The sequence below is a fragment of the Carcharhinus amblyrhynchos genome, chromosome 4 (genome assembly GCF_965287045.1).
Source record: "Carcharhinus amblyrhynchos chromosome 4, sCarAmb.v2.hapA, whole genome shotgun sequence".
Classification (NCBI taxonomy): domain Eukaryota; kingdom Metazoa; phylum Chordata; class Chondrichthyes; order Carcharhiniformes; family Carcharhinidae; genus Carcharhinus; species Carcharhinus amblyrhynchos.
The window spans coordinates 27,102,186-27,129,365 of NC_137327.1; the positions used below are offsets into that span (position 1 = coordinate 27,102,186).

The 27,180-nt window shown below is 41.5% G+C and overlaps 1 protein-coding gene across 2 annotated transcripts in view; it reads right to left on the reverse strand.

Moving 5' to 3' along the window:
- banp (BTG3 associated nuclear protein) overlaps positions 1-27,180 on the reverse strand; it is a 182,467-nt gene that overhangs the window by 93,974 nt on the left and 61,313 nt on the right. For both annotated transcript variants that reach the window (XM_080186883.1, XM_080186882.1), the window contains exon 7: positions 4,996-5,235. In XM_080186883.1, the coding sequence (XP_080043009.1) occupies positions 4,996-5,235 (240 nt within the window). The remainder of the gene's footprint in view (positions 1-4,995; positions 5,236-27,180) is intronic.

A 27,180-nucleotide genomic window follows, 5' to 3' on the forward strand; every position in this document is an offset into this window, starting at 1 on the left:
AAAAATTTAAAGGGAATATTGGGGCGGGGGGGTTCGTCACACAGAGAGTGGTGGGAGTGTGGAATGAGCTGCCAGATGAAGTGGTAAACGCGGGCTCACTTTTAACATTTAAGAAAAACTTGGACAGGTACATGAGAGGGGTGTGGAGGGATATGGCCCAGGTGCAGGTCAGTGGGACTAAGCAGAAAAATGGTTCGGCACAGCCAAGAAGGGCCAGAAGGCCTGTTTCTGTGCTGTAGTGTTCTATGGTTCTATGAATGGAATGAGTAACAGAATCTCATACCCAAAACACTGACAAAAGTTCCTGGCATTTCATGTCATAAACAAATTTTGATTTATACAATAATTGCAAAACAATGGACTTGGTCATAATGTTTTTATTATTTATTTTCTTGACAGTCTTCACCAAGGTAATTGAAAAATTCAATAATTGTAGCAATCTGAATTCTCTCAATGACATGTGATATAGTTTATGGTTAAAATGTAGTATACATCTACAGCAACTTGATACTGGCAACAAAGAAATGTACATCAGGCTTATTCAGTTAACAGCATTGTGTTGGCTTCGTCTAGTCACGGTCATGCTGACAAAGGTGAAAATATGAGCTATATTAGTCAGATGACCTGCTCCAAAGATCATCCAAATAAATAGTCAGACATCCTCTATCATGAGTTGAAACTGGTCCAAAGCCTTGAGTCAGACACTGATCTACATTTCTTCACTGGTCTTTCTCATTAATGGAAAGTCTATGGAGCATTCTTTGCCAGTTCGAATAAAAGTGGGAGCCAAGTACAATTTCTTCAACTCATGGTTGCATAAGTCAAAAATACTTCCTCTAAAGTCAAGAGAGAGAGACAGTAGATTGTTGTGCTTGATTTATTGTTGAAAGAACGTCTTAAGGTGTTCACTTTCGTTAGGGAATTTAACCATAACTCAGTACATTCAAAAAGATGTTTTTCCATCATGTACATAAAACTATGCCATATGTTTCTCAGCAACTATTATGAATTTGATATTTTTCTGTGATCAAATGGTATGAAAGGTGCCTGGAACACCTCACTCCCCAACAAGTAAATTTATTGCTTAAGTTACACCACCCAATAAATCAGATGAGAACTAACATAGCTGTGTTTTAAGGGGAAACTAAATAAGTGTACAAGGAAGACAGGAATAGAAAATTGAGAGGTTAGATATAGTTTTCTTTTAAATCCCTGTCCTGGTCCCTCCACGCCAATGCTTATAGTTAAAAAAGCCCACCAGCAACTCTACTTTCTCAGGAAGCTAAGGAAATTTGGCATGTCCACTACGGTCTCACCAATTTTTATAGGTGCACCTTAGAAAGCATTCTTTCTGGTTGTATCACAGCTTGGTATGGCTCTTGCTCTGTCCAAGACTGCAAGAAAGGACAAAAGGTCTTGAAAGAAACCCAGTCCATCACACAAACCAACTTCCCATACAGTGACACTGTCTACACTTCCCGCTGCCTCAGAAAAACAGCCGGCATTATTAAAGATCCCAAGCACCCCGAACATACTCTCTTCCATCAGGAAAAAGATACTAAAGTGTGAGGTCACATACCAACTGACTCAATAACGGCTTCTTCCCTGCTGCCATTGGACTTCTGAATAGACCTACCTCATATTAAGTTGATCTTTCTCTACACCTTAGCTATGACTGTAACACTACATTCTGCACCTATATTTCCTTTCCTGCTCTATGTATGGTATGCTTTGCCCATATAGCATGCAAGAAACAATCAATCATTCTCACTGTACACAAGTACATGTGATAACAATAAATCAAATCAAAGATGGGAGCTCATGTGGAGTATTAAGATCAGCTTGGGTTAAATGGCTTATTTCTGTACTGTACATTCTATGTAATTCTACGCAACATGAATCCTATTGTGATAACTAGAGTAATTGGCAGCACTAGATTTGGACTCTACTAATTTTGCTGAAAAATTGCTCTGAAATGGCTTGCTTTTCACGGAATCATAAAAGCCTTACAGTGCAGGAGGCAGCCATTTGGCCATCGAGTCTGCACTGACCACAATCCCACCCAGACCTTATCCAATTACCCCATGCATTTATCCTTGCTAGTTCCCCTGGCATTAAGGGGCAATTTAGAATGGCCAATCCACCTAACCCGCCCATCTTTGGGTTGTGGCAGGAAATCAGAGCACCTGGAGAAAACCCATTCAGGTTAGGGGAAAATGTGCAAACTCCACACGGACAGTGACCCAAGCCAGGAATCAAACCCGAATCCCTGGTGCTCTGACGCAGCAGTGCTAACCACTGTGTCACTGTGCCACCATCTTTTATGCCCATGTGAAATTAGTGTATAACTTTATTAATATCGTTCATCATAAAATAGTTTTCTTTTAAATGCTGCAACATTCTGCTCAAGTGTCAAAATGCTCATTGTCGTAAGTCCATTCGAGTAAGCCTAATTCTAAAATGACTGATAATCATCTGCAATGCATCAGATACCTCCAAATTTGAAACTACCTATGCATATAATCTTAAATTGACCTGATACCTTGAAACAATTTGCAACTAAATACACCATTATTTATGGCAAATTGGACAGTAAATTCTGGGGAATATACATGGGCAGTTAGAAACAAAAATCTGGAAGTTGTTATTCAAGATGCCTAAGTTTCCCAATGATTTCTTGTCATCTGGCTATCATTCAAAAGTATTGAGCAGCATGAAGTTCCACAACTAAAGTCACAGATTCAGAATAAATCTGCCAAGAAAATCAAGTCAAATCACTCTAGTTTATGTGTCCTTTTAACGTAGGTGAGTGGGGGAGGCATGTAAGAGTACCCTGAATTATAAAGTAATAGGGTTTTTATTATGAATGTAATAGGATTGTCATTATTAATACACAAGTATCTTGGTTAATGTCATAGGACTCTAGGATTCATGGTTAATGAAAATGTATCTGGGCTCTGATTATTAGTGTAATAGCAACCTGATTATTAATTTTATAGGATTATGATTATTGACACTATTGGCAAATGACTTTAAAGAAATAGGATCCTGATTATTGATGCAATTAGACTCTGGTTATTAATTGAAATAATTCTAATTCTTAAAGTATTAGCATCCTGGAAGCAATAAGCGATTGATAATTAATGCAATAGGAACTTTGTTATTTATGTAATTAGAATCTGATTTTTAATGTAATAGAATCCTGACCATTAATTTTATAGGATGCTGATTATGTAATAAAATCCTGATCATTGATGAATTAGGCTATTAATGTAACAATTTCTTGATTATTAAGCAGCAGAGTCCTAAATTTTAAGTAACATGACCCTATTATAATAGGAACCTTGATTATTAATACAATAGAGCATTGAAGTAATGAGTATTGAGGTAATGGGATTCTCTTTATTGCTGCAATAGGATTATGATTTATAATGTGTACAATCATGATTAATGTATCATCCTGATTATTGAAGAAATAAGTTTTCAGCAAAAAAAAATCTTTTTGCAAGCTTTTTTTTGCAGCAATAAGGCCACTGTGATCGGTCCATCAGACATTTCCCACCAACAAATAAAACAGCTGTCAAAGATCACTGAGCTCCACAGCTGCCATTGCTCTGTGAAGTTCACAACGGCAAAACCTCACCACGCGACCCCCGCTAGGAGTTGCAACAGTTGGGAAGCTCTGTTGTGGGGGGCCCCATGTCATTTGACTCTGACAGCAACTTGTCAATGCTAAGTCTCATGGAAAATCTATGGATAAATGCCCAGCCTAACGAACAGCTGGCAATGTGCCTTCGACATCTGCAGCAAAATTCAACCCAATAATTTGTTTTTCTAAATTGGCAACTCAACAGTAATGTACAAATCTCTTTGTAGTTTTAACAAAACAGATGGGGCACCATTGTATCTGTGACAGTGCCATTGATTCCAGGCATGAATGGTATATTTTTCCCAGCCTGATGGAGACAGGCTATGGGTTGCATGCAGTGGGGAGGGGAAATCCTGGAAACTGACAGTGGATTGGGATGCCCTATTCTGGTTTTCTCCTGGATAGAATCAAATGCAAGCGGGGAGCACCGCTGTATCTGTTGATGAGTAATTGAAAAGTGGCTGAGGCTGTTAAGAAAAGGAATTAGGATGTGCTTAAACCCTGAATCAATGATTACCCAGCCAGGGGGCCCGGTTCCAATGTGTCAGCAGTGAAACAAATGCACAGCTTTTTTCAAGGAAACAGACAGGTTGGGAAAGTTTTGATCAGCTGCAATGAGAGATTGCTGTTCAAAGCACTTCTCTCAGGAGAGTGCTTTCACTGCTTGACTGATGATGACCAACAATGTTTCATTTGTCTTGACTTCTTCACCATTAACTCCACTTCCTTACTGCCAGCCTTCAACATGGCATGGGAGAAGACACGGAGTTTTATCTTACATCTCTGCTGAGAGGCAAGAGAAGAGGCCACACTGCTAACTGCTCCAGCAGCTCCAGCTACTTTCTTCTCAACTGAATGCCTCTCCACACAACAAATAACATGGACCCCAAGATCCACAAGAACACATCTGGGGGCGGAGCAGGCCATATGATCCCTTGAGCCTATTCCACCATTCAAAAGCTCTTGGGCGATCTATTTGTGCCTTTAAATCCACTTTCCCATTTACCCCACTAGCCTTCGATTCCCTTTTCAACCAAAAATCTAGCTTCAAATATCACACTTGTTAACTGTAAATGGTGTTAGTAGTAAACAGTCTACTTTTATGATTGCAGAGAAGCTGATGAGTAATGTGGCCACCATGGAAAATGTTATATTTCATATCATGGGAGAATACTTGCTATTGAAAATCAACGTCAAAATTTATACCAAAAAAATTTGAAATCATCTGTAGCCCACTGAATTTCTCTCCTTGCAGGAATGATTTTGGAGACAAGTTACTACAACAAAACTGAGGAAATGGAGAAATATTGGTTGAACAATAGACAAACAAATATCCAGGTGCTTACATCGAATTCCGTAGATCATTAAAGGATCCAGCTGCTTTTTGCCATGTTTTCCCTGCCCTGAGAGATTGGATACAGCTTGTATTTCACGATGGAACAGGTAATCTAAGAGCGTCAATGCCATTTTTTCAGCTGTTCTGCAATTTGTGGCAACATGCAGCATATCAGCAGGAGTGATAGGACATCTGACACGCATCTCAGCATTATTTTCATCCCCAAGCCAGGTTCCATTAGGGAAATCCTCTGGAAAAAAATCATAGAATTCAAAATTCAGAAATAGTAGGCAAACAACACAAATTATCAGCAACTCTGAAATTGTCAGATCTTAATTTAAAGTACATTTGTAATTTTTTGGGGACAACAAAAGCTTGTCATCACAATTTTACATATGTTAACTTAGAAAATTTATTTAAAAACTAGATCTACATAATTGTTAACTCAATCCCCATTAAAATGGGCAACTCAAGGAACTCAACCAGCAACTCAAAAATGTCCTTGACCATAGGCCTCTGACTAGGACCACTGTTTTAATATGAATCACTCGTAGGCGTCATAGTTGAATGATGTAATAACATAAACAGTAAGTGAACCTTGATTTTCCAAGTAAATTGAAGGTAGTTCATCCATCATCTCTAAGTTCTCAACTACGAAGACGCAGTGTTTCAACAGCCTTATACATTACAACTTAACATGCCTTGCAAGGAATGTGGTTCTATTAGAAAGATGCACCAATCGTGCCCAACTGAGGAAGTTAAGGGTGAAACTAAATTGAAAGAAAAAGCGTACAATGGCCTAATTCTGCTCCTCTGTCTTATGATCAAATGCTGAGAAGACTAAATGTTTTAGAAACCAGCAAAGGATGACTAAAATAAGAAGTTAGAATATGAAAGAAAATTAGAAAAATATCTCAACAGTCAAAGCTTCAAGAACATAAAAAGAAACTATAGTTATAGGGAGAATTAAGAGGGTGAGAAAATAAAATTAATAATGGGAAATGAAGAAATGACAGAGGTTTTGAACAAGTATTTTATATCTGATTTCATAGTAGAAGACATAAAAATAGTTGAAAAATCAAAAGATAAAGGGGAAGAAATTTAAACCGTCATTAAACCGGAAATTTAAACCGGAAAGTACACTTTCCACTTGCCCAGATGAGTGTAGCTCCTACAACATTCAAGAAGCTCAACAACATCCAGAACAAAGCAGCCTGCCCGATTGGTATCACTTGCACAAACATTCACACCCTCCACCCCTGATGAACAATGAAAGCTGTGTGTACCACCTACAAGGTGCACTGCAGAAACTCACCAAGTCTTCTTAAATAGCACGTTCCAAACCCATTACCGCTACCATCTCAAAGGAGAAGAGCAGCAGATACTTGGGAACACCACCAGCTGGAGGTTCCCCTCCAAGTCATTCAGCATCCTTGGAAATGTACCACCATTCCTTCGCTGAGTCAAAATCCTGACACTCCCTCCCTAACAGCACTGAAGCTATACCTACACTTCAGAGACTGCTGCAGTTCAAGAAAGCAGCTCATTACACTTTCTCATGGGCAACTAGGGATGGGCAATAAATGCTTATATAGACAGCGATGCCCACATCCCGTAAACTAATTTTTAAAAAGTAATAATAATCTTCAGCCTCAAATTTACTAATACATTTCACAATTCTCTTATTTCGGGCCACTGCCAAGGTCCATTGACTTCATGTGAGGAACTTGTGTTTTACATTCTCTATCTCTTTTCTTTCCTAAAAGAAAATGCTTGTATAAAAATGTCCAAAATAGTATCTTACCCTTCATTTCAATTACAGCATTAAATTCATCACTGAGTTACAGCAGATAATTAAAGATTTCAACATTCAGGAAATACTGACCAGCTGAAATAATGCTTTGAAATCTGTTTTTATTTCTTCCAGCTGAAATTCTATAGCAATGGTAAAACAACATCTTTTAGATGTTATAGTTATTGGACCATATTTCCTCAGCTTACTACATATACATCGATTTGCAAAAAAGAAAACTAAAAGTGGCAAAAAAGTTTGATTTTTCAGTTTTACTGATGGCAGTATATATTTGCTGCATGGCGTACTTTCAATGAATAAGCTTCTTCAGGGATTTTTAATTACTCATGTAAATATTTAATTACATGTTCTGCTGTGTTTTTTTTGTTGTCTCATATTCGCAATTTATTTGCCAGTAGGTGAATTCAATGGGGGAATGATTCTCCAAGCCCGCTAGCTCCAACTGTGAATCGCAATGGCCAAGAGAATCAGGAGTCCGCAGAAAAGCAGGTTTTGCACTTGCGATGCTCCCAGGCTTTGCTATCAGCCCCAATCAGGTTCCTGAAACCCACCAATTTAAATATAATTAGTGGTCTTGGAATCCGAGTCAAATGGTAATCGCTATTCAAATGTTTCCCAATATGTTTGCAGCAGCCGGGTTTTTGTACAGTTCCTCACAAGCGAGGACTTGGAGTGTTGGACCCCAAGGATCGAGAAAGCACCACCAACCCCTTAGCAATGATAGGCATCTTCCCCTGCCCCACACACAGTCATGATGTTTATCTGAGCTGACCCCCTCCCCCCGACTTAGGCCCACTTATCCTCCTCACACAGCCTCCCTTTCCCCTAAGGCCCTCCACACAGTCTCCTTTCTCTTTCAGATCCCCCTCACAGCTTCCCTTCAGGTCAAGCATCTTGGCAGTGTCAACAGTGCACTGCCCCCTAGCACCGATATCCTGGCAGAGGAGGCTTGAGGAAGTAGGTCCAGTGGCCATTTTCATCTTTGCTGCTGCCAAACTAGGATTAGGTTCTAAATCTAAAACTAGGAACAAGGGTTCTCGGGGTTGGATGGTCTTGGGCTGGGGGAAAGGGTTAATGTGTTCAGCGTGTAATGCCTTGTAAAAGATTCAGCTGCCATATCATTGGATTTCCATCATCCTTCAACCATCTGTGTTTATTTTGATTTCTCTTCATGGTTGACTGCACTTCAAGTACCCCATTGATCCTGACTGCAATGTGCACAGAACGTAATCTTGATTGACAGCCTGTGCTTTCCCTTGCTTTTTGAGGCACCACATGTTGAACATGAAAGGCTTCAAATGCAATGGAGAGGCTTTCAACAATTTCTGTCCGTTGGGAAGCCTCGGCAACTTCCAATCAAAGCATACATTAGGATTCAGTGCAGAGCTAGGCAGACTGCAACATGTCCCCCCACCCTAAAAGTGACATCTCCTCTCTGTCAGAGGACTTCAAAAAGGGTCAGCTGTCACCTGAAGTTTCTGACAGCGAGATTGCAAAATCTCTGCTGCAGAATGGATTGCTGCAACGATTTAAAATCCTGCCAGGTGACCTGGACCACTTCAGAATTTGCACAGCATGGGGACCTGTCTCTGAGCATGGAGATTGGGTCACGATTTAAAAATGGTGGCCTGGTCTTCCATCAATGGGCCTGGTCTTCCATTAATGGGGCTGGCCAGCAGATTGTCCATTATTATTAAATTAGCATCTATCAGGCAGGAGAATCCCACTTGGTGGACATTGCTAATGCTGGCTGAAAACCTTCCAGGTTTCCCGCTGGCCTAGGCACTTAGTCCCAAATTGGGAGAAGCACTGCCAACATTTTACATCCCTGCAGCCATATCACCATTTAAATTAGATTGTTTGCTAGCTTTGTCAAATAACATGTTTTAATAATTTAGAAAAACATCCCAAAGATGAATTCTCATTCAAAGGCTTTGCAAAAACAAATTAATAACAGCTGTGATCTGACTGTTGTAATACAACTGAAATTTGTCATCGCAGTAACTGCTTGCATTATGGCATGAAAATAACAGCTTTTGAAATAAAGAATAAAGCAAAATGTATTTAGATGTTATATGCAAGTTAGTGCAAAATCAGCCACATTTTCTTTCAGCAGGGTGAGATATTATACTCTCTCCATCCAGCAACAGGAATAAGAGGGAAGGGCAGAACTTCAAGCATTATTTACATAGTCTGCAATTTTGGAAAAAAAATCAAAAATTAGCTCAAAAGTCTGATGAAACAGGCAAGATTAGCTCTTGCTTCAATCAGTAGGGATATGAACCAACATTATGATATTGAACTTTTGATGTCAGCAAATATGTTTTTATATTATATCAACATCAAAGATGCAGTGTTATACAACAACAATGCACCTTACAGTTGAAGTCACTACTTTCAGTTAATTTTCTAGGTTGTTCCTATCAGGACAAGAGTCAGCCTGTTTCATCAGACTTTTGAGGTACTTCTTGCAGAGTTTTAAAACAACTTTTATAAGCCTTAATCACGCTACTAAAATAAAAGCCCTATGATGTAATACAGTTCCACAGAAATTCTCACTGAATTAACATATCAACCCATTTAATCAGGACAGGTTCATAGAATCATAGAAACCCTACAGTGCAGAAAGAGGCCATTTGGCCCATCGAGTCTGCACCGACCGCAATCCCACCCAGGGCTCACCCCCATATCCACCCGCTAATCCTTCTAACCTATGCATCTCAGGACTTTAATGGGTAATTTTTATCATAGCCAATGAACCTTAACCCGCACAGCTTTGGATTGTGGGACGAAACCAGAGCACCCATGCAGACATGAGGAGAATGTGCAAATTCCACACAGCCGGGAATCGATCTAGTCAAGTCAACATATAAAATGAATGTTAAATTAACAAATATTTTATCTCTCCATTTTGATTCTTGCCGACTCTACACATTATGATAATCTTGTGTACCTGGTATAAATCCAGTATCATTGTTTCTACACCAATTTCAAACAAATTATATTGTAATTTAAGATTTGACCTTATTGAACATAATACATGGTGTCTCAAAACAAGCAACCTCAGGATTGAGGCTGTGCCAGATTTCAGGTTGGGTGGTTTAAGCCATGGCAGTTCATGTCAAGCCAGATCGAGTGGTGTCAAGGGTCACTCAGAGCAAGGGAATAGATCAACGCACCAGTGTCAAGAGAGTAAATTAGTCAGACGCCAATGCAGCACCAAGTCAAATTATCCAGGTACTTGGTGAAAAATTTTACTCGATTAAATTTGATGCATGTGTCATGGTTGAGATGTGAAGAAAAGTATATATATATATATATATAGAATTATAAATTTGGTGAAATGATGTGACGACAATAATCTTTCTCTCAACGTCAGTAAAACTAAGGGAATAATCATCGACTTCAAGAAGCATAGGTTGAGAGTTTCAAGTTTCTAGGTGTCCAGGTCACCAACAATCTGCTTTGGTCACTCCACACCGGCCAGTGATTAAGAATGCCCACCAACACCTCTACTTTCACAGGAGGATAAGGAAATGCGACACATCCACTATGACTCTCACCAATTTTTACAGATGTACCACAGAAAGCATCCTTTGCGGATGTATCACACCTGGGTATGGCTCCTGCTCTGGCCAAGACCACAAGAAACGGCAAAGGGTTGTGAATGTAGCCCATCACACAAACCAGCTTCCCATCCATTGATTCCGGCTACATTTCCCACTACTGCGGAAAAGCAGCCAGCATAATCAAGGACCCCTTACCTTGGACTTAATCTCTTCCACCTTCCACTGGGAAAAAGATACAAAATTCTGAGGTCACGTACTAACATTCTCAAAAACAGCTTTCCTGTGGCCATCAGACTTTTGAAAGGAACTACCTTATATCAAGTTGATCTTTTTCTACATACACGTAATACGCATTATACATTCATCAGGTGGACTATCTTATAAAATCATTTTTTGTGCTTTCCCATATGGACAATTGCTGAGCTGACAAGCTGGTCACATGCTGGCTTCCAGATGTTTCTGAGCCATTTCAAAAGTGCACAGAGGCAAACCCCTCCAACGTCTGGAATGTAACCCTATTTGTATCAGAAGAACATTCTAGCCAACCTAACACAATGGCCAAATATGAGGTCTGTCTGCTCCAGCCTGCTTCAAACAAAGACTGCCATTCGCACGTCCTAATCTCCAATAGCAGTGCTAATGACCTAAGCATTAACTGTTTTAATACAATGGTTTCAACAAAAGGACTTTGTCTAATACCCCAAAACCGGTATAACATGACCGAGACTTCGGAAATCTGAATTCTATTAATTGTACAGACACAGGGAGAACTTGCAAACTCAGGCAGTGGTCAAAGACAGGAATCGAACCACTGTGCCACCATGCCACCCTTTACTTTACACCAAGCTAGCCAGTTGGTTAGCCAGATTTGAGACACTCAGTAGTGTGTTAAATTTTTGCATTGATTTTGACTGTGAGACATTTCAGTACAAACAGCATATGGATATTGGTGGGATAAACCAAGGGTTAAAAATTATAGGGTTATAATCTAATAATAAAGCACAGATTTACATTATCCCATCCATCTTGACACTATAGGATTGTGTGCAATGTGGACATATGTTCATTCATAAAAACAGATCATCTGGTTTTTATCATATTCCTATACATGGGAGTTTGCTGAATACAAATAAAGGCAGCACGGTGGCACTGCTGCCTCACAACACTAGGGACTCAGGTTCAATGCCAACCTTGGGTGACTGCCTGTGTGGAGTTTGCACATTCGCCCCCTGCTGCATGGGTTACTTCCCAGTCCTCCAGTTTCCTCCCACAGTCCAAAGATGTGCAGGTTAGGTGGATTGGTTATGGCAAATGTGCGGATTACAGAGATTGGGCAGAGGGGAGGGCCTGAATGGGATGCTCTTTCGGATAGTCGGCGCAGACTCTAACAGCCAGATGGCCTCTTTCTGCACTATAGGAATTCTATGGTTGCCACAAACAAGTGATTACACTTCAGAAAGGTGCTATATAAATGCAAGTTTTTCTTGATTCAGAGGCCATCAGGACCAAAAGATTTTTAGGATAGAGTTAGAAGATAATTGAATAGGATAGGTTTTACATAGTACATAACATTATTCACAAGTTGGCAGAAGTAAGGAAAAAGGAGGTCCATGATGAGTCTGTAAACAGAAAATACATTGTTAGCATCCAAAGATTAATTGGAGCACAGTTACTTTCTTGCCCTGAAACTCACTGCAATGGTGATACTGGCGAATGACATGATGATCTTCCAACATCATTTGGTGGAAAGTTGAATACGTCACTGTGAGCCAAGCAGTGACTCAGAAGCAGCACAACTTAGGATTTTCTCTGCAGTTACATGAAGGAATGAACATATTGGAATATTGTCTCCCAAAATAGTTTATGATCAAGCTGTAGTAAAAGTAAGTGCTCTATGTAACACATAGTAATTCTACTGTATTCTGCTTGTGATGTAATAAAAGTTATCCAATAAAACAGGCATTGCATTACTTTACTCTTTAAATTTGAAGCCTGCCAAGTCCATCAAGACAAGCAAGACATCCAGGAGCAATGGTTTATCAACTGAGCTGTATTCAATTTGATTAGCTCAGGCCTGCAGGAAGTGCACAAGAGCATGCTTCTGGTTGGCAGCATGCCAGCATCCATTAGGAAGGACATCATTATCCTCATTCACAAGCAGAGGAGTGAGAGGGAGGATATCAGAAATTTCACTGCTTAATATGGACTACAAAATTCTGCCTAAGGTCACCACCGATTGGGTCAAGTCTTCTCTCGAGTTGCTGATCCACCCCGATCAGACCTATACTGTGACATGACAGCCTTGCACTTCACGACAACTTTAAAACAAGTACCAAGATGTGGCTTGGTTGGTGGGGAAGAAGGCCGTCCACGTCAGATTCTTTGTGCACACCAAAAGTCACAATTTTATAGTTTGCAGCTCTCAGGTTGGCTGCAGTATTGAAGAGACCATTGTCCACCTCCTTACAAAGAAAGTCTGGAGAAAGATGCAGTAGTTTTTTGTCAGGGTGCACCCCAAGCAGCTCGAAAATGCAGGTCTCCATTGCTCCAGGAGTGGTTCCAACAGATACGCACAGGAATAAGTATCAAATGCTGCTGGAGGACCATTAATTTGGTGGAAGATGCTCTTTAGCCCACCAAAAACCTGCTGGTTGCTAGTGAAATGATTGCCCATGACTAAATATTGCAAACTGGCACATTCCAAGGTCCAAGATTACATACTGCGAGACATACTAAAAACTTGGCAACTGCTACTAAAGCTCAATAGGGAAGTCTACAGTCTAAGGTCTTCCAATCAGAGTACACCAAGGAGACAAAACACTTGGAAAATCCATGTAAGCACCAGAATTTTTTTTTGTTTACTTTATTCCAATCCAATCAAGTCCAATTCAGAGTCCCAACAAGTTGGGACATTCCCGATGCAAACTGACAAGACAGGGCTCTCACCTCCTGTCTTTGGCTTGATCTACATGATCCAAGCTGATTGGAATAGGTGTAGCTCCTCCTTCAAGGCTTGTTCTAATTTGCATCTTAGCCAAAAGGCCGAGATGCCGCTTTAAAAAATTGCTTCAAAAGAAGCTAAATTGTAACCTAATGACTTCAACCAAGTGCAGCATGTCAATACTACACTTGATCTTAGCCAAAAGACCGAGAATACAGCAGATCTGAACCTAGGTTGGTCGGTTTCACCCCTGCCAGGTAAGTAATTGTTTGACCTGAAATACATATTATGAATAGAACTTGTAATTACCTCCACCAGTTGCCTACACTGGCTTTTGTGGGTCCATTTTGTGCACAAACTTACCAAAAAACGATGGCCATATATATTTATTTTTTAGCTGAAAAATAATTTGACGCACTCCGAATACACAAAGCACACTCATAAATGCAAGTTATTTCTTCCTAACTGGGAGTTAGGCGAATTTGTCATGCAGAGCAAATATTACTGGACCATTGGATATAGTTATGATGTATTTTTTAAACTTTTCTTTGTAGAGACCTTTTTTACCATTTATCAATTGCACGTCCCCAAGTTCATCATTTGTTTCATTACTTACCCATTTTAGGCCCTGAACCAGGAGGCATGAGAATGGATAGCAACTGGTTCCCAGGTTTTATCACAATACTGAGGATAAGCTGTCATCATTGTGCTTCTCCATTCATATAATGGAGACTCCCATAATGGGTCACCTGGCCTTCTGCTAAATTCAAGGGTGACAATTCTCATCCACGTGGAGTCAGGGGTGCACTTCTGATAGTTGTACTTTTGACCTGTTTCTTTCCTGTGTGGTGTCTTATAGTCCACTACGTACGTGCAATCTTTTTGTGCTGTGCTGCATATATGCTTGAATTTATTCAAACAATGACAAATTATTCGGCACTCCTCAATATTAGTTTTTAACCCCTGGCAACTTCACAGACACCGCCAACAAATGCTCAATGAAGGAGGAGCCAACAGCAGTTCACAGAGCAAATCAAAAGAGGTGGCATGGTGGCACAGTGGTTAGCACTGCTGCCTCACAGCACCAGGGACCCGGGTTCAATTCCTGGCTTGGGTCACTGTCTGTGTGGAGTTTTCCCCGTTTCTGTATGGGTTTCCTCCAGGTGCTCTGGCTTCCTCCCACACTCTGAAAGAATTGCTAGTTATGTGGATTGGTCGTGCTAAATTCTCCCTCAGTGTACCCGAACATGCACGGAGTGTGGCAGCTGGGGGATTTTCACAGTAACTCACTGCAGTGTTAATGTAAGCCTACTTGGGGCGGAACGGCAGCACAGTGGTTAGCACTACTACTCCACAGCTCCAGCTTGGGTCACTGTCTGAGTGGAGTTTGCACATTCTCCTCATGTCTGCATGGGTTTCCTCCAGGTGCTCCGGTTCCCTCCCAAGGATGTGCGGGTTAGGTTGATTGGCCATGCTTAAATTGCCCGTTAGTGTCCTGAGATGTGTAGGTTAGAGGGATTAATGGGTAAAATTCGTAGGGATATGGGGGTAGGGCCTGGGTGGGATTGTGGTCAGTGCAGACTCGACGGGCCGAATGACTTCTCTCCGTACTGTAGGATATCTAAGATTCTAAGACTAATAAATAAACTAGAAAAAAAACAAAAACTAACAGAACAGGCAGGACTAAATTAACAAAAGAGCAAAAAGGTAATGGAAAAACAATTATTAGAATCAAGAAAGAGAAGATTCAGGAGAATAAAGATCAAGAATTTAAAAACTGAAAGCAATATTATAATGGAACAAATAGTACTGAGAATGCAGAACCAGAAACCAACTATGCTCAAAAAAAATACATGAAAAACGACAAAGTAGAACAGGAAACCAGGAAAATAAGCAAACCCTTCTCTTAAAGGACCATTTCCATATCAAGACAAAACAGTTCAAGTACACGAGTGCAAAAATGACCATTCAGTTCAGTTAACTGCAATGCAGAATGTATGAAAACCTAGCACTCCCAACCTTTCAGTTTAGCACCAACCAGGCTCCACAGATACAATGTTTTATTTGTTAATCATTTGTCAGCATTTTGTCTTCTTCATTGATTAATACAACAGAAAAAGGCATTTAAGTGGATGTACAATGAGGACATTTCTTTTCTGTTTCCAATCTAAAACAAAGAACTTGCAGTCTAACCATATCAAAAATCAGAAACAATTAAGGACCCGGATTAACATTGAACAATATTTCATGGCAGATCTCCTAGCATGTATTTTTGAATATTTTTCCTGGTACTTTAAAGACTATTTTCTAATAAAAGGTGAATATGTGGAACTCACTGCCCCATAGCATGGTGGACTCTGAATCATTAAATGGTTTCAACAAGGAAATCAATATAATCGCTAATAAAAAACAGGTTGAAGGGATTTGGGAACAGGTAGGGAGGTAGATTTCAGGCCAGGGGAGAGATCAGCCATGATCTTATTGAATGGCAGAGCAGGCTCAAGGGTTCTGAATTTGCCTACTTCTGCTTCTAATTCCTATGTTCCTTAATTTCTTTTCTGAAATTAACTAAATTTTGCTTTGCTTGCCCTCACAACAATGCTACTGTACACTGCAGAAAATATTTTACACACTTTAGCATTAGTGCAAAGCATAGGCATTGTACTTGATTTCGTTGGAGCAGCTGGGGCCCAGACAACTGGCGAAAAGGCTCTGGACAACCCCACCCCAGCCATTTGGAACCCCAGTCATACTTTAGACCCATTTGGCAACTACTTAGTTGCGTGTCTAAAAAGGCTGGAAAGGCTGGCTAATGGCCAATCGGAGAGCTGGCAGTGCCACTGAGAGCATGGCCATTGCTGGAACTGCATACGGCCCAAAGGGCCCAGTGATGGGACTGTCCTCAGAGGAAAGTGAGTCAAGGTTTGCCAGGAGCCAGTCAGGCAGGTGCCAGAAGATAGGGGTAGTGGGTATCAGTGAGGGAACGAGGTGGTGTTCTGGCAGGTGCAGCTAACGAGTATCATTAGAAGGAAGAGGGTCTTGCCATGTAAGTGACACAATTGGCTTCTGAATGCTGTCCTTCACCTTCCTTTCAGCCTCCAAATTGCTATGGCAGTGAACACTCCACCCCCCAATCTTCCACATAATTTTACTGAACCTCCCTGCCTCCCAGGCCAAGGATCCAGTAAATTACTGCATATGAACCAACCCGACAAAACAACATCTGCAGGATTCAAAAATTCCTTTGAGCTTCAAAGGCTCTATTCTCATACTATTTGGCCAGAGATGAATTAAGTAAACTAAATGTTGCCAGTTAGACTTGTGACTTCCACAAAAGCAATCCATACAATAAAAGGAAGTCCAAGCTGTTCAGGAAGGTAGTACAGAAAAATCACCACGTGAGCACATTGTTACTAGTAAATGAAATGTTAATAGGTAACCTCATTAACCAATTTTAAAACATTTAACTTATCTGCTGTATGACATTTGAACATGGTCATTTTTTTTGTCATTTTCATGCCCTATCTTCTTTATGGTGATCCCTGCTAAATAGCATTTCACAAAGAGAGGCAGAGAAGTATGACAAATTGTCCAGAAGCATCAAATAATAAATCAAATCATTTAGAGTCTATGTAATGAATGCAGTCTGTCATATTTAATTGTATTTAAATTTTGGGGGTGAGGCATTGTTGCAAATATACAGTTAGAACCTGAAAAATTCTGCACCCGTTTTATGCATTCAATATGAACAGGTTTGTGCATGTGCATATCTGAGTGCATCCATAGACATACACTCATATGACACAAATAGTACTAAACATAACACACACGATCACAGACAATCTTTTTGACAGACAAACAGACAGAGAGATCTTTCTCAGTGGGAGAAACTGGGGCAGAATTTTATGCTCCCTGGCCAACAGGTTTGCAGGCGGAAGGCCTGTAAAATTAATCAGATAGTCTTCTCATTACCCTCCCTGACTTGACAGTGGGACAGGTGAGACCTAGGCCTATGCACTTGATCATACTGCAATTAGGACCTTAAATAGGGAATTACTGATGAATTAAAGGCCCTTTTGTGCTTGGTCTCAATTTTGAGATAAGTGGGAGAAGTTCGGAGGGGGGGGGGGGTGCAAGGTCAGGCAGCCTGCTCAGACTTCGGGTTAGAAGGCGGGGGCACCTCTCTCTGTGGCATCCATTCTACAATGGGTATGCCCCATTCCTGCACAAGGTTTTTGTAACAAATGGCTAATCCACAAAGCCGGCTTTACACTCAGACAGCTAGTTGTAATCTACTCTGATGTCTCTTTGTTAGGTATTTCAGTGGAAGAGACAGAGAGCTAATGTTAAACTTCAGCTTACAAGCATTGAAAAAAAAACAGAGAAGGCAGTGAGTTAATATTTTCCTTTGTAGAATCCAATGAAGCAGTGATCAGGAAATGAAACTCAGGCTATGTTCCAACTTCCACATCTGGCTAACTAGTTCTGTATCCAAGTGTGTAAATAATGTTGGAGACTGAGATACCCAGACAGTCCTGCACATTACAGCAGTACAAAAAAAAACACCTGGCTGGATTTGAGCTCCATCAGATGTACATTCCAGCTGAACTGCATTGCATTACCACTTGCCACTGTCATAACTATGCATTTTGCATTTAATATCTTGAAGATGCATTCTCAGAAGATACTATGGTTGTCTGGTTAGAATATTTGATCAATCAAAATTCTTCAGACTTAAATCCTGCACTGAATGTGTTTACCAGTTGTTCTTGCTTAGTACATTTAATTCAATTTACAACGTGACACCGATAAACAAGAATGATGTGAAGCAAATGTTTGGAACCTATCATAATCCCTGAAACTAAGAAAATAAACATGAGCTGCCATAAGTGTAGCTATGATAGCAAGAAATCTCATTGTGTAGTTCCTTGCATGAAAAAAAAATGCCATTCAAAATTCATGAAATGTGAAAAACTAGATGGACAACTACAAACAGGACAAAAACAAAGAAAAAGATTGTATGTACACAGTTTCAGTTTAAAGTACCAACATGAAAATAGCATGGCTTTATGAGCTACACAGTAAAAAGTCTGACAACACCAGGTTTTAGTCCAACCTATTGATTTAATATACTCGCAAGCTTTCGGGTTAGCCCCTTCGTCAGGTGAATGGAGAGTTCTGGCCTCAGACAGAGCATATAAAGCACAGACAGTTTAGAGATTACTGATTAGAATGAGCTACAGACAGGACCTTGTTTCCTACTATTTCATGCCATCCTGCCTTCCAACTGCTTGCCTTTATTTGAGCAATTCTAGCTGAATCAAGCAACAAAATTACAAAGTGGATTACCATTAGCACAAAAATTCAAAATTACAAATTGTTACAACCAATTGGTTGTAATGGAAGAAGAATTGTATTGGTTGGGTGGAAGAAGTGCACAGAATGACTAGCCCCACTGTTCCACAAGTCACGCCATTAGTTTAAAGGTTTGTTTACCTTCGCTACTGTTATCCAGAATAAAACAGGCTTTAACATAGAAAATAGGTGTAGGAGTAGGCCATTCTGCCCTTCGAGTCTGCACTACCGTTCAGGCTTCTTTCAGTAAACCACAAACTTATTAGTTTATTATAAAATCAGTCTTGTCAAATAGAAAGGCAAAGCTTATTAACTTACAGCGTGAAATATGGAAGTATAGTAATGACTTTTTTGCAATACCCCAAGTCGCACAAACACCCAAAGTGGCAACAAAATAAGAATAGGAATTCTGCCAAAGGTCAAAAATCAACGGCTCACGGGAAAAGGAAAGATGGTGGAGTCCTTGAAATGGTGTCTAGGTTTTACAGTTATAGCACCAAGCATAGGTACTCGGTACTAATTTGTGAAACAATTGATTACTCTATCATTACTTTCTAGGCAGCCTCAAAGAACATTTGCAGGTACTCTACACTAGTATGCAGAATGACTTTAGAGTACCTGTAATTGCTTCTGGTTATGAGCTGTCTCTGGACTGCAAAAAAGCTGTTGCCTTCTTTTCACAAGCAGTTGGTCCTTCTTGTAATCAACCCAAAGGCCAATGTTTAAACACATTTTTCTAAGCATGTTTTTTTTTCCCTCAAGCCAATAATGTACATAGTCTACCAGGGTCAAGAGTTTTTCAGCTCCTTTAAAATTGTTTAATTGCCTTTCCTTGGAAAGGATATTTTTTCCATTGTAAGTAATCAGAGTCCTGCATTATATCATTGGCAGAGAGTGTCAAGTGAAAAAGACGTGTAACATTACAGAAAACTTCCTGTATTAATTTCTGCGCTACTGGGCTCTTAACAGCTGGAGTGTTTTTCAGATGGATGTTACAGAGAGGTCTGAGACAACAAGAGGTCAATGTGTTATGCATGCCTTGACCTGATGTCATGACAAGCCCAATGAGATAAAAAGGGCATGCGAGTACAGGCCAGCAGAGTGATAGGAGCGACAAGACTCAATTGTTTACAATTGAGAAAGACTCAGAAGAAAGGCATCTGTATGAATGACTGTTAAGTCCCCCTGGCACATGTGTCATTCAACCATGTCTGCAATTCTCAAGTTCTTTGCCTGATCTGCAGCCCCTCCAAATCTTCCTCCCTGGAGGAATAAACTTCACGCCCAAGGGGTTTCTTGCCCTCTCTCCCTCACCCTCCCTCTCTCTCTCTCTTTCGGTCATTCTCTCTGCAATCGCTCATGCTTTTTTATTCTTCCTGCCAAAATGGACAATTTCGCATACTACAGACCATTTACTAGATCTTTGCCCACTCATCAAACCTACCTGTATTCTTTTGTCCTCTTCACAACTTATTTTCAATATTTGTGTCATCAGCAAAGTTAACATAGTCCCAATTAAAATGGTCCCTTCATCCAAATAATTTATGTAAATTATAAAGAGTGAGGCTCCAGCATTGAATCCTGTGGCACACGCCAGTCACATCTTGCCAAACAGTAATATTCCATTTATGCTGCTTCACAACACCAGGAACTTGGGTTTGATTTTGGCATTGGGTGACTGTGGGAGTTTGCATGCTCTCCCAGTGTATGCATGAATTTCCTCTAGGAGCTCCGGTTTCCTCCCACAATCCAAAGATGTTCAGGTTGTGTGGACTGGCCATGCTAAATTATCCCACGATGTGTAGCTTAGGGGGATTAACAGGGTAATTAAGTGGGGTTATGGGAATATGGCAGTGGAGGGGGCCTGGGTTGGATGCTCTTTTGGAGATCCAGTGCATACTTGATGGGCCGGTTGACCTCTTTCTGCACTGAAGGGATTTTATGGTTCTATTCTATGATTCATGTTAGCTAGCCACAATCTCCTTTCCATGCCAATATGTTATCCCTATACCATGAGCTTTTATTTAGCGCAATAACCTTTCGTGTGACACCTTATCAAATGCCTTCTGGAAATCTAAATGTATCAACTTTTAACCACAGCACATGGTACTTCAAAGAATTCCAATAAATTTGTTAAACATGATTTCCCTTTTGCAAAACCACATTGTTAAATTCAATATATTCAGACAGATTCAAAGTGCCTTGCAATAGTGACTTTAATAATAGCTTTAACATTTCCAATGAAAGATGTTAAGCTAACTGGCTTTTTGATTCCTGCTTTCCCAATTTAATGGAACCTTCCCCGAATCTAGCGAATTATAGAAAACTAAAACCAATGCATCAACAGTCTCACTAGTTACTTCTTTTAAGACCTTGGGATGAAATCTACCAAGCCTTGGGATTTGTCAACCTGCATTTCCAATTATTTGCCAAGTACCACTTCCCTGATGATTGTATTTCCTTGAGGTCCTCCCTCTTTTCCATTTCCTGGTTTACAGCAATTTCTGGAAATGTTACTTGTATCCTCTATAGAGAAGACTGATGCAAAATATTGGCTCGATTCATTTGCCATCTCCTTATTTTCCATTATTAATCCCCCAGACTCACTTTCTATAGGACCAATACTCATTTTGTTAACTCTTTACTTTTCAAAATATCTATAGAAATTCTCTCTCTATATTTCTAGCCAGCTTTCTCTCACACTTAATTTTTTCCCTTGTATTAATCTTTTAGCATTCTGTGCTGCTTTTTATATTGTCTAAACTTCTGACCTGCCAGCTATCTCTTCACAATTAAATGATTTTTCTTTAAATCTGATTCTAGCTTTAACATTTTTGGTTAACTATGGATGGTGGGCTCCTCCATCCACCTTGGAACTTTTCCTTCTCATTGAAATGTACCTGTGTATTCTGAAATATTCCCTTAAATGTTGCCACTCTCTCTTCGGAAATCTCTCAGAATAGAGTTGACTTGACACTAAAAATGAGTCCCATACTCAACCTGGGGCAGATGATGGTTGGAGGAGCAGGTGGATGGGGTGCCTGGGTTTCAAGGCTGGGGTGGGGGGAGAGGGGCTCCTGGTTGACGTTGCCTGCTTTCTGTCTGCCAGGCCCCTGCTGCTGAAATTGCACATGTGCGGCATCAGAGAACTGCACATGCACAGTGGTTCCCTCTAGAGGCTAGCTGATGAATTAAGCCCAGCTCACTGCCTGCAGCAGCAAGAAATAGTCTAGCCTATATTTTCAATAACTTAGATGCAAAAGATTGGGTGTGAAAACTCAGCCAAAACAAAAAACGAATCAGGAACTCTCCTATTTTCACACCAGGTGGACACTTAGAATCATTCTTGTAAAATTCCACCCAAAGCATTCAGTTCCCTCCCAGATGCTTTTCCTCCAATTCAGGTGGTCTTGGGCCAGGGATTCTAGGTGTTGGTTGCGATGTTGCACTTCTTCAAGGGGGCTTTGATGGTGTCTTTGAAGGGTTTCCTGTATCTTTGCTGTGTCAAAGCTTCAAGTAGAACGCTTGTTTCAGATGTCTTCTGTCAAGCATAAGGACAATGTGGCCCATCCAGCGGAGGTGGTCAATGCTACAATGCTAGGATGTTAGCCTGAGCCAAAACACAGATGCTGACCCACTATACAACGTCCACATCTCTGAGCCATATAGAAGGGCAGGTATCACTACTGCACTGTATACCATAAACTTGGTGCCAGGTCTGAAGTCCTGGCCTTCAAAAACTCTCTTCCTCAGGTGAACAAAGGCTGTGCTGGCATACTGAAAGCAGTGTGGAATCTCATTGCCAATGTTAAAGTAGAATCCCAAGGTATGAACAGTGGTCCACATTGTCATTGTGGATTTTGGATTTCCCTACTCCCCCTCTGCCAATTACACCTCCCAGAGGTCTGTGTCCTTTCCAACCCTAATGCTGAAATTGCCAAACAGGCTCAGTTTGGTGTCTGTTGGGACTCAGGCCAAGGATTATTCGAGGCTGGAGTAAATTTCTCGTTTCACTCATCGGTAAATTCCAGTATTGGGATGTATACACTGAAGACTATAGCGCACAGGTTCTGGGCTAGAGTAAACTAAAGGATCATGAGGCATTCACTTATCCAGCAAGGGGAGTCTCTGAGATGGCCAATAGATTGTTTTTAATGGAGTGTTTCGGCAGGGTTTAAACTAATGGGGGGGGGGGGGGGGTGGGTGGGGATGAGACTGATAGCTTATTAGGCACTGGGATTGGGAACGAGTTGGGTGACAGGGTAGGTTTGGTTGAAAGGAAAATTATCAGGGGAAAGGAGGATCCGAGTGGGCCTGGAGGGTTGGATTGCGTCTGTTTTAATGCGAGGAGTGTAACGGATAAAACGGATGAGCTTAGGGCCTTGATGTTCGTGAGGAATTTATATGTGGTGGCAGTGACAGAGACATGGTTAAAGGAAGGGCAGGACTGGCAGCTGAATATTCCTGGGTATAAGTGTTTTAGGTGTGACAGAGGAGGGTTGAAGAGAGGTGGTGGGGTGGCATTGTTAGTTAAGGAGCACATCGCAGCAGTGCAGAGGGAGGATAATATGGAGGAGTTAGGGATTGAGTCGCTGTGGGTGGAGTTGAGGAATAGGAAGGGAGCAATTACTATGCTAGGGGTGTACTATAGGCCACCCAACAGCCCAATGGCAGTGGAAGAAGGCATTGTAAAGACATTTTAGATAGGTGCAGAAAGAATAGGGTGGTTGTAGTGGGTGACTTTAATCTTCCTGGAGTGGATTGGAAGGTGCTAGAGCTGGGGGTTCGGATGGGGAGGAATTTGTAAAATGTGTGCTGGAAGGGTCCTTGGAGCAGTACGTAACTAGCCCGGCTAGGGAGGAGACTATACTGGATTTAGTTTTGGGTAATGAGCCAGGTCAGGTGGTTGAGATTGCAGTAGGCGAACATGTGGCTAACAGTGACCACAAGTCTGTCTACTTTAGGATAAAAATGGAAAAGGATGAGTGCTGTCCGAAGGGGAGGGTGCTGAACTGAGGGAAGGCGAGCTATAGCCGGATTAGGAAGGAGCTGAAGGACACTGATTGAGAGAGGTTGTTAGCGGGTAAGTCCACGTTTGGCAAGTGGGAGGCTTTCAAGGGCAAACTGAAAATCTTGCAGGAAAGACATGTGCTGGTAAAGAGGAAGGATGGGAAAGGCAGGATTAGAGAGCCGTGGATTACAGGGGATATTGAGGACTTGGTCAGGAAGAAGAGAGGCATATGTTAGGTCTAAGCAACTGGGAACGGAGAGAGCACTGGAGGAATATAGAGAAAGCAGGAGGGAGCTCAAAAAGGGAGTTAGAAGGGCGAAAAGGGGGCATGAAATTGCTTTGGCTGATAGGATAAGAGTAAAATGCCTTTGGATTTTCCTTAATATTAAGCTTAGGGCCTTGATGTTCGTGAGGAATTTAGATGTGGTGACAGTGACAGAGATATGGTTAGACGGTGGTTAGAGGGAAAATAGGTCCTCTTAGGGACAAAGGAGGGGAACTATGCATTGAGTCTGAGGGAATGGGGGAGATCCTGAATGAATACTTTGCGTCAGTATTCACAAAGGAGAGGGGCTTGGTGTCTTGTAATGTCTTGGAGGGAGCTGTAGACCAGTTGAACGAAATATCCATTACAAGGGAGGAAGTGTTAGGGTTTTTAGGTAGCATAAAAACTGATAAAGTTCCAGGGCCTGATGGCATTTATCCCAGGCTGCTTAGGGAGGTGAAAGATGAAATTGCTGGGCCTCTGACGCAAATCTTTGTCTCTTCTTTGGACACAGGTGAGGTCCCAGAGGACTGGAGGATAGCTAATGTGGTACCGCTGTTTAAAAAGGGCAGTAGGGATAACCCTGGTAATTATAGGCCAGTGAGTTTGACATCGGTGGTAGGAAAGTTGTTGGAAAAAATTCTTAGGGATAGGATGTATGAGCGTTGCGATCTGATTAGGGATACGCAGCATGGCTTTGTTCAGGGGAGGTCTTGCCTTACGAATCTGGTAGAATTTTTTGAGGAGGTGACAAAAACGGTTGATGATGGATGAGCCGTTGATGTCATCTATATGGATTTCAGTAAGGCGTTTGACAAAGTCCCTCATGGTAGGCTGGTTGAAAGGGTTAAGGCTCATGGGATACAGGGACAGGTATCTAGATGGATTGAAAACTGGCTAGGCAACAGGAGACAGAGAGTAGCAGTGGAAGGGTCCTTTTCTAGCTGGAGGTCTGTCACCAGTGGTGTGCCGCAGGGCTCAGAACTGGGACCTCTTCTCTTCGTAATATATATAAATGACTTGGAAGAGGGCGTAAGTGGTGTGATCAGCAAGTTTGCAGATGACACCAAGATGGCAGGATTGGCGGATAGAGAGGAGGATTGTCAGGTGACACAGCAGGATATTGATAGGCTGGTATATTGGGCAGATAGATGGCAGATGGAATTTAATCCTGATAAATGCGAGGTGATGCATTTTGGAAGGAATAATGCAGGGAGGAGTTACATGATAAAGGGTAGACCAATTACGAGTATAGAAATGCAGAGGGACCTGGGAGTGCAAGTGCACAAGTCTCTGAAGGTGGTAACCCAGGTGGAGAAGGTTGCGAAGCTAGCTTACGGAATGCTAGCCTTTATAGGAAGGGGTATAGAGTATAAGAGCTGGCGTCTAATGCTACAGTTGTACAGAACGTTGGTTAGACCGCATTTGGAGTACTGCATCCAGTTCTAATCACCTTACTACCGGAAGGACATGGAGACCCTGGAGAGAGTGCAGAGGAGGTTTACCAGGATGCTGCCTGGTATGGAAGGACTGGGTTATGAGGGAAGATTGGGTAAACTGGGGCTCTTAGAAACACGGAGATTAAGGGGGGATCTGATAGAGGTGTATAAAATAATGAAGGGTATAGATAGAGTAAATAGTGGCAGGCTTTTTCCTAGATTGGAGACAAATATCACAAGGGGTCACGAGCTAAGGGTGAGGGGGGAGAAGTATAATTTGGATACTAGAGGGAGGTTTTTCACACAGAGGGTCGTGGGGGTATTGAATGCACTACCAAGTAAGGTGGTGGAGGCAGGCACACTGGACTTGTTTAAGGCTTACTTAGATAGGCACGAGTGAAACAGGGATGGAGGGTTGTAGGAGACGGTTTTAAATCAGGGTCAGAGCCTCGGGACATTACTGGAAATCTAAACCTACACGTGTTGATGTTTCGTCTCTTTTACTCCACAGGTGCATCGGTCCACCTTGTTGTCTAACGAGGGGCATGCACATGGAGGGTCATGCGTGGGCTGCTCTTGGATGTTTCGAGAGTGGCCTAGTACTTCGCGTCGTGTGTGTGCTTAAAACTGGACCAGCAGATGGGCACCACAACAGTTCAGTGACTATCACTGCTAGCTGTGCAGATACATGGATTTGGGCCAGTGTCTATGGGAGTTTGCGCATTCTCCCTGTGGTTGCGTGGGTTTCCTCCAGGTGCTCCGGTTTCCTCCCACACCCCAAAGATGTGCTCTTAGGCTGATTGGTATAACAAATTGTCCCTAAATTATTCTCCCCTGAATCTGGTTTCCAATGGGGATACCATACGCATACACACGGGTCAAGGTAGGTGTAGGAAAATGCTTTGAACATAAGAACATAAGAAATAGGAGCAGGAGTAGGCCATCTAGCCCTTCGAGCCTGCCCCGCCTTCAATAAGATCATGGCTGATCTGTCGTGGCTCAGTTCCACTTTCCCGCCCTCTCCCCATAACCCTTAATCCCCTCTCTTGTCAAGAACCCATCAACCCGCTTCTTAAAAATATTTAGCGAGGCAGCCTCCACCACTTCAACGGGCAGAGAATTCCAGAGATTCACCACCCTTTGAGTGAAGAAGTTCCTCCTCAACTCCGTTCTAAACCGCCTCCCCTTTATCTTGAGGCTGTGCCCCCTAGTCCTACTGTCTTTTTTGAGCGGGAAGAGTCTCTCCACCTCTATTGGTAAGATGGTGGTGTGGACTCGTTGGGCCGAAGGGCCTGTTTCCCGTGCTGTGTTGTTCTTTGTTCTATTGCGGAGGCAATCTTCTTCTAGTTTGCCTTTCAGAAGAAAGAGTCACCGCCAATTTGAGCTGGCCTTCCCCTACCTACTGTGTCTTGCTTCGGGTGGTGCTGTCAATGTCAAAAGGCCTGAACTTCTGGGCAATGTTAGCAATATGACATTCCTGCCTGTCACTGTTGGGGTTGTCCATGAGGATCTTGATAGTTCCTGCTCCTGAACATCTGCCACTGCATTCCTATTAACCTAACCTGTAACTAAACTGCCAGTTCACTTTTGCTAACTCTTCTTTCATGCCCTCAATCATCTGTAAGTTCAAAATACTTCTCTTAGATCTGTATCTTGAACTGAATGTAAAATTTAATTCTATTATGATCTATGTTACTGAACAGTGCCTTCACTAATAAGTCATTAATTAATCCCATCTTGTTGCCAGGTCTAGTAAAGCCTGTTGACTTCAAAATGTTCCATTCTAATAAATTATCCTAAAA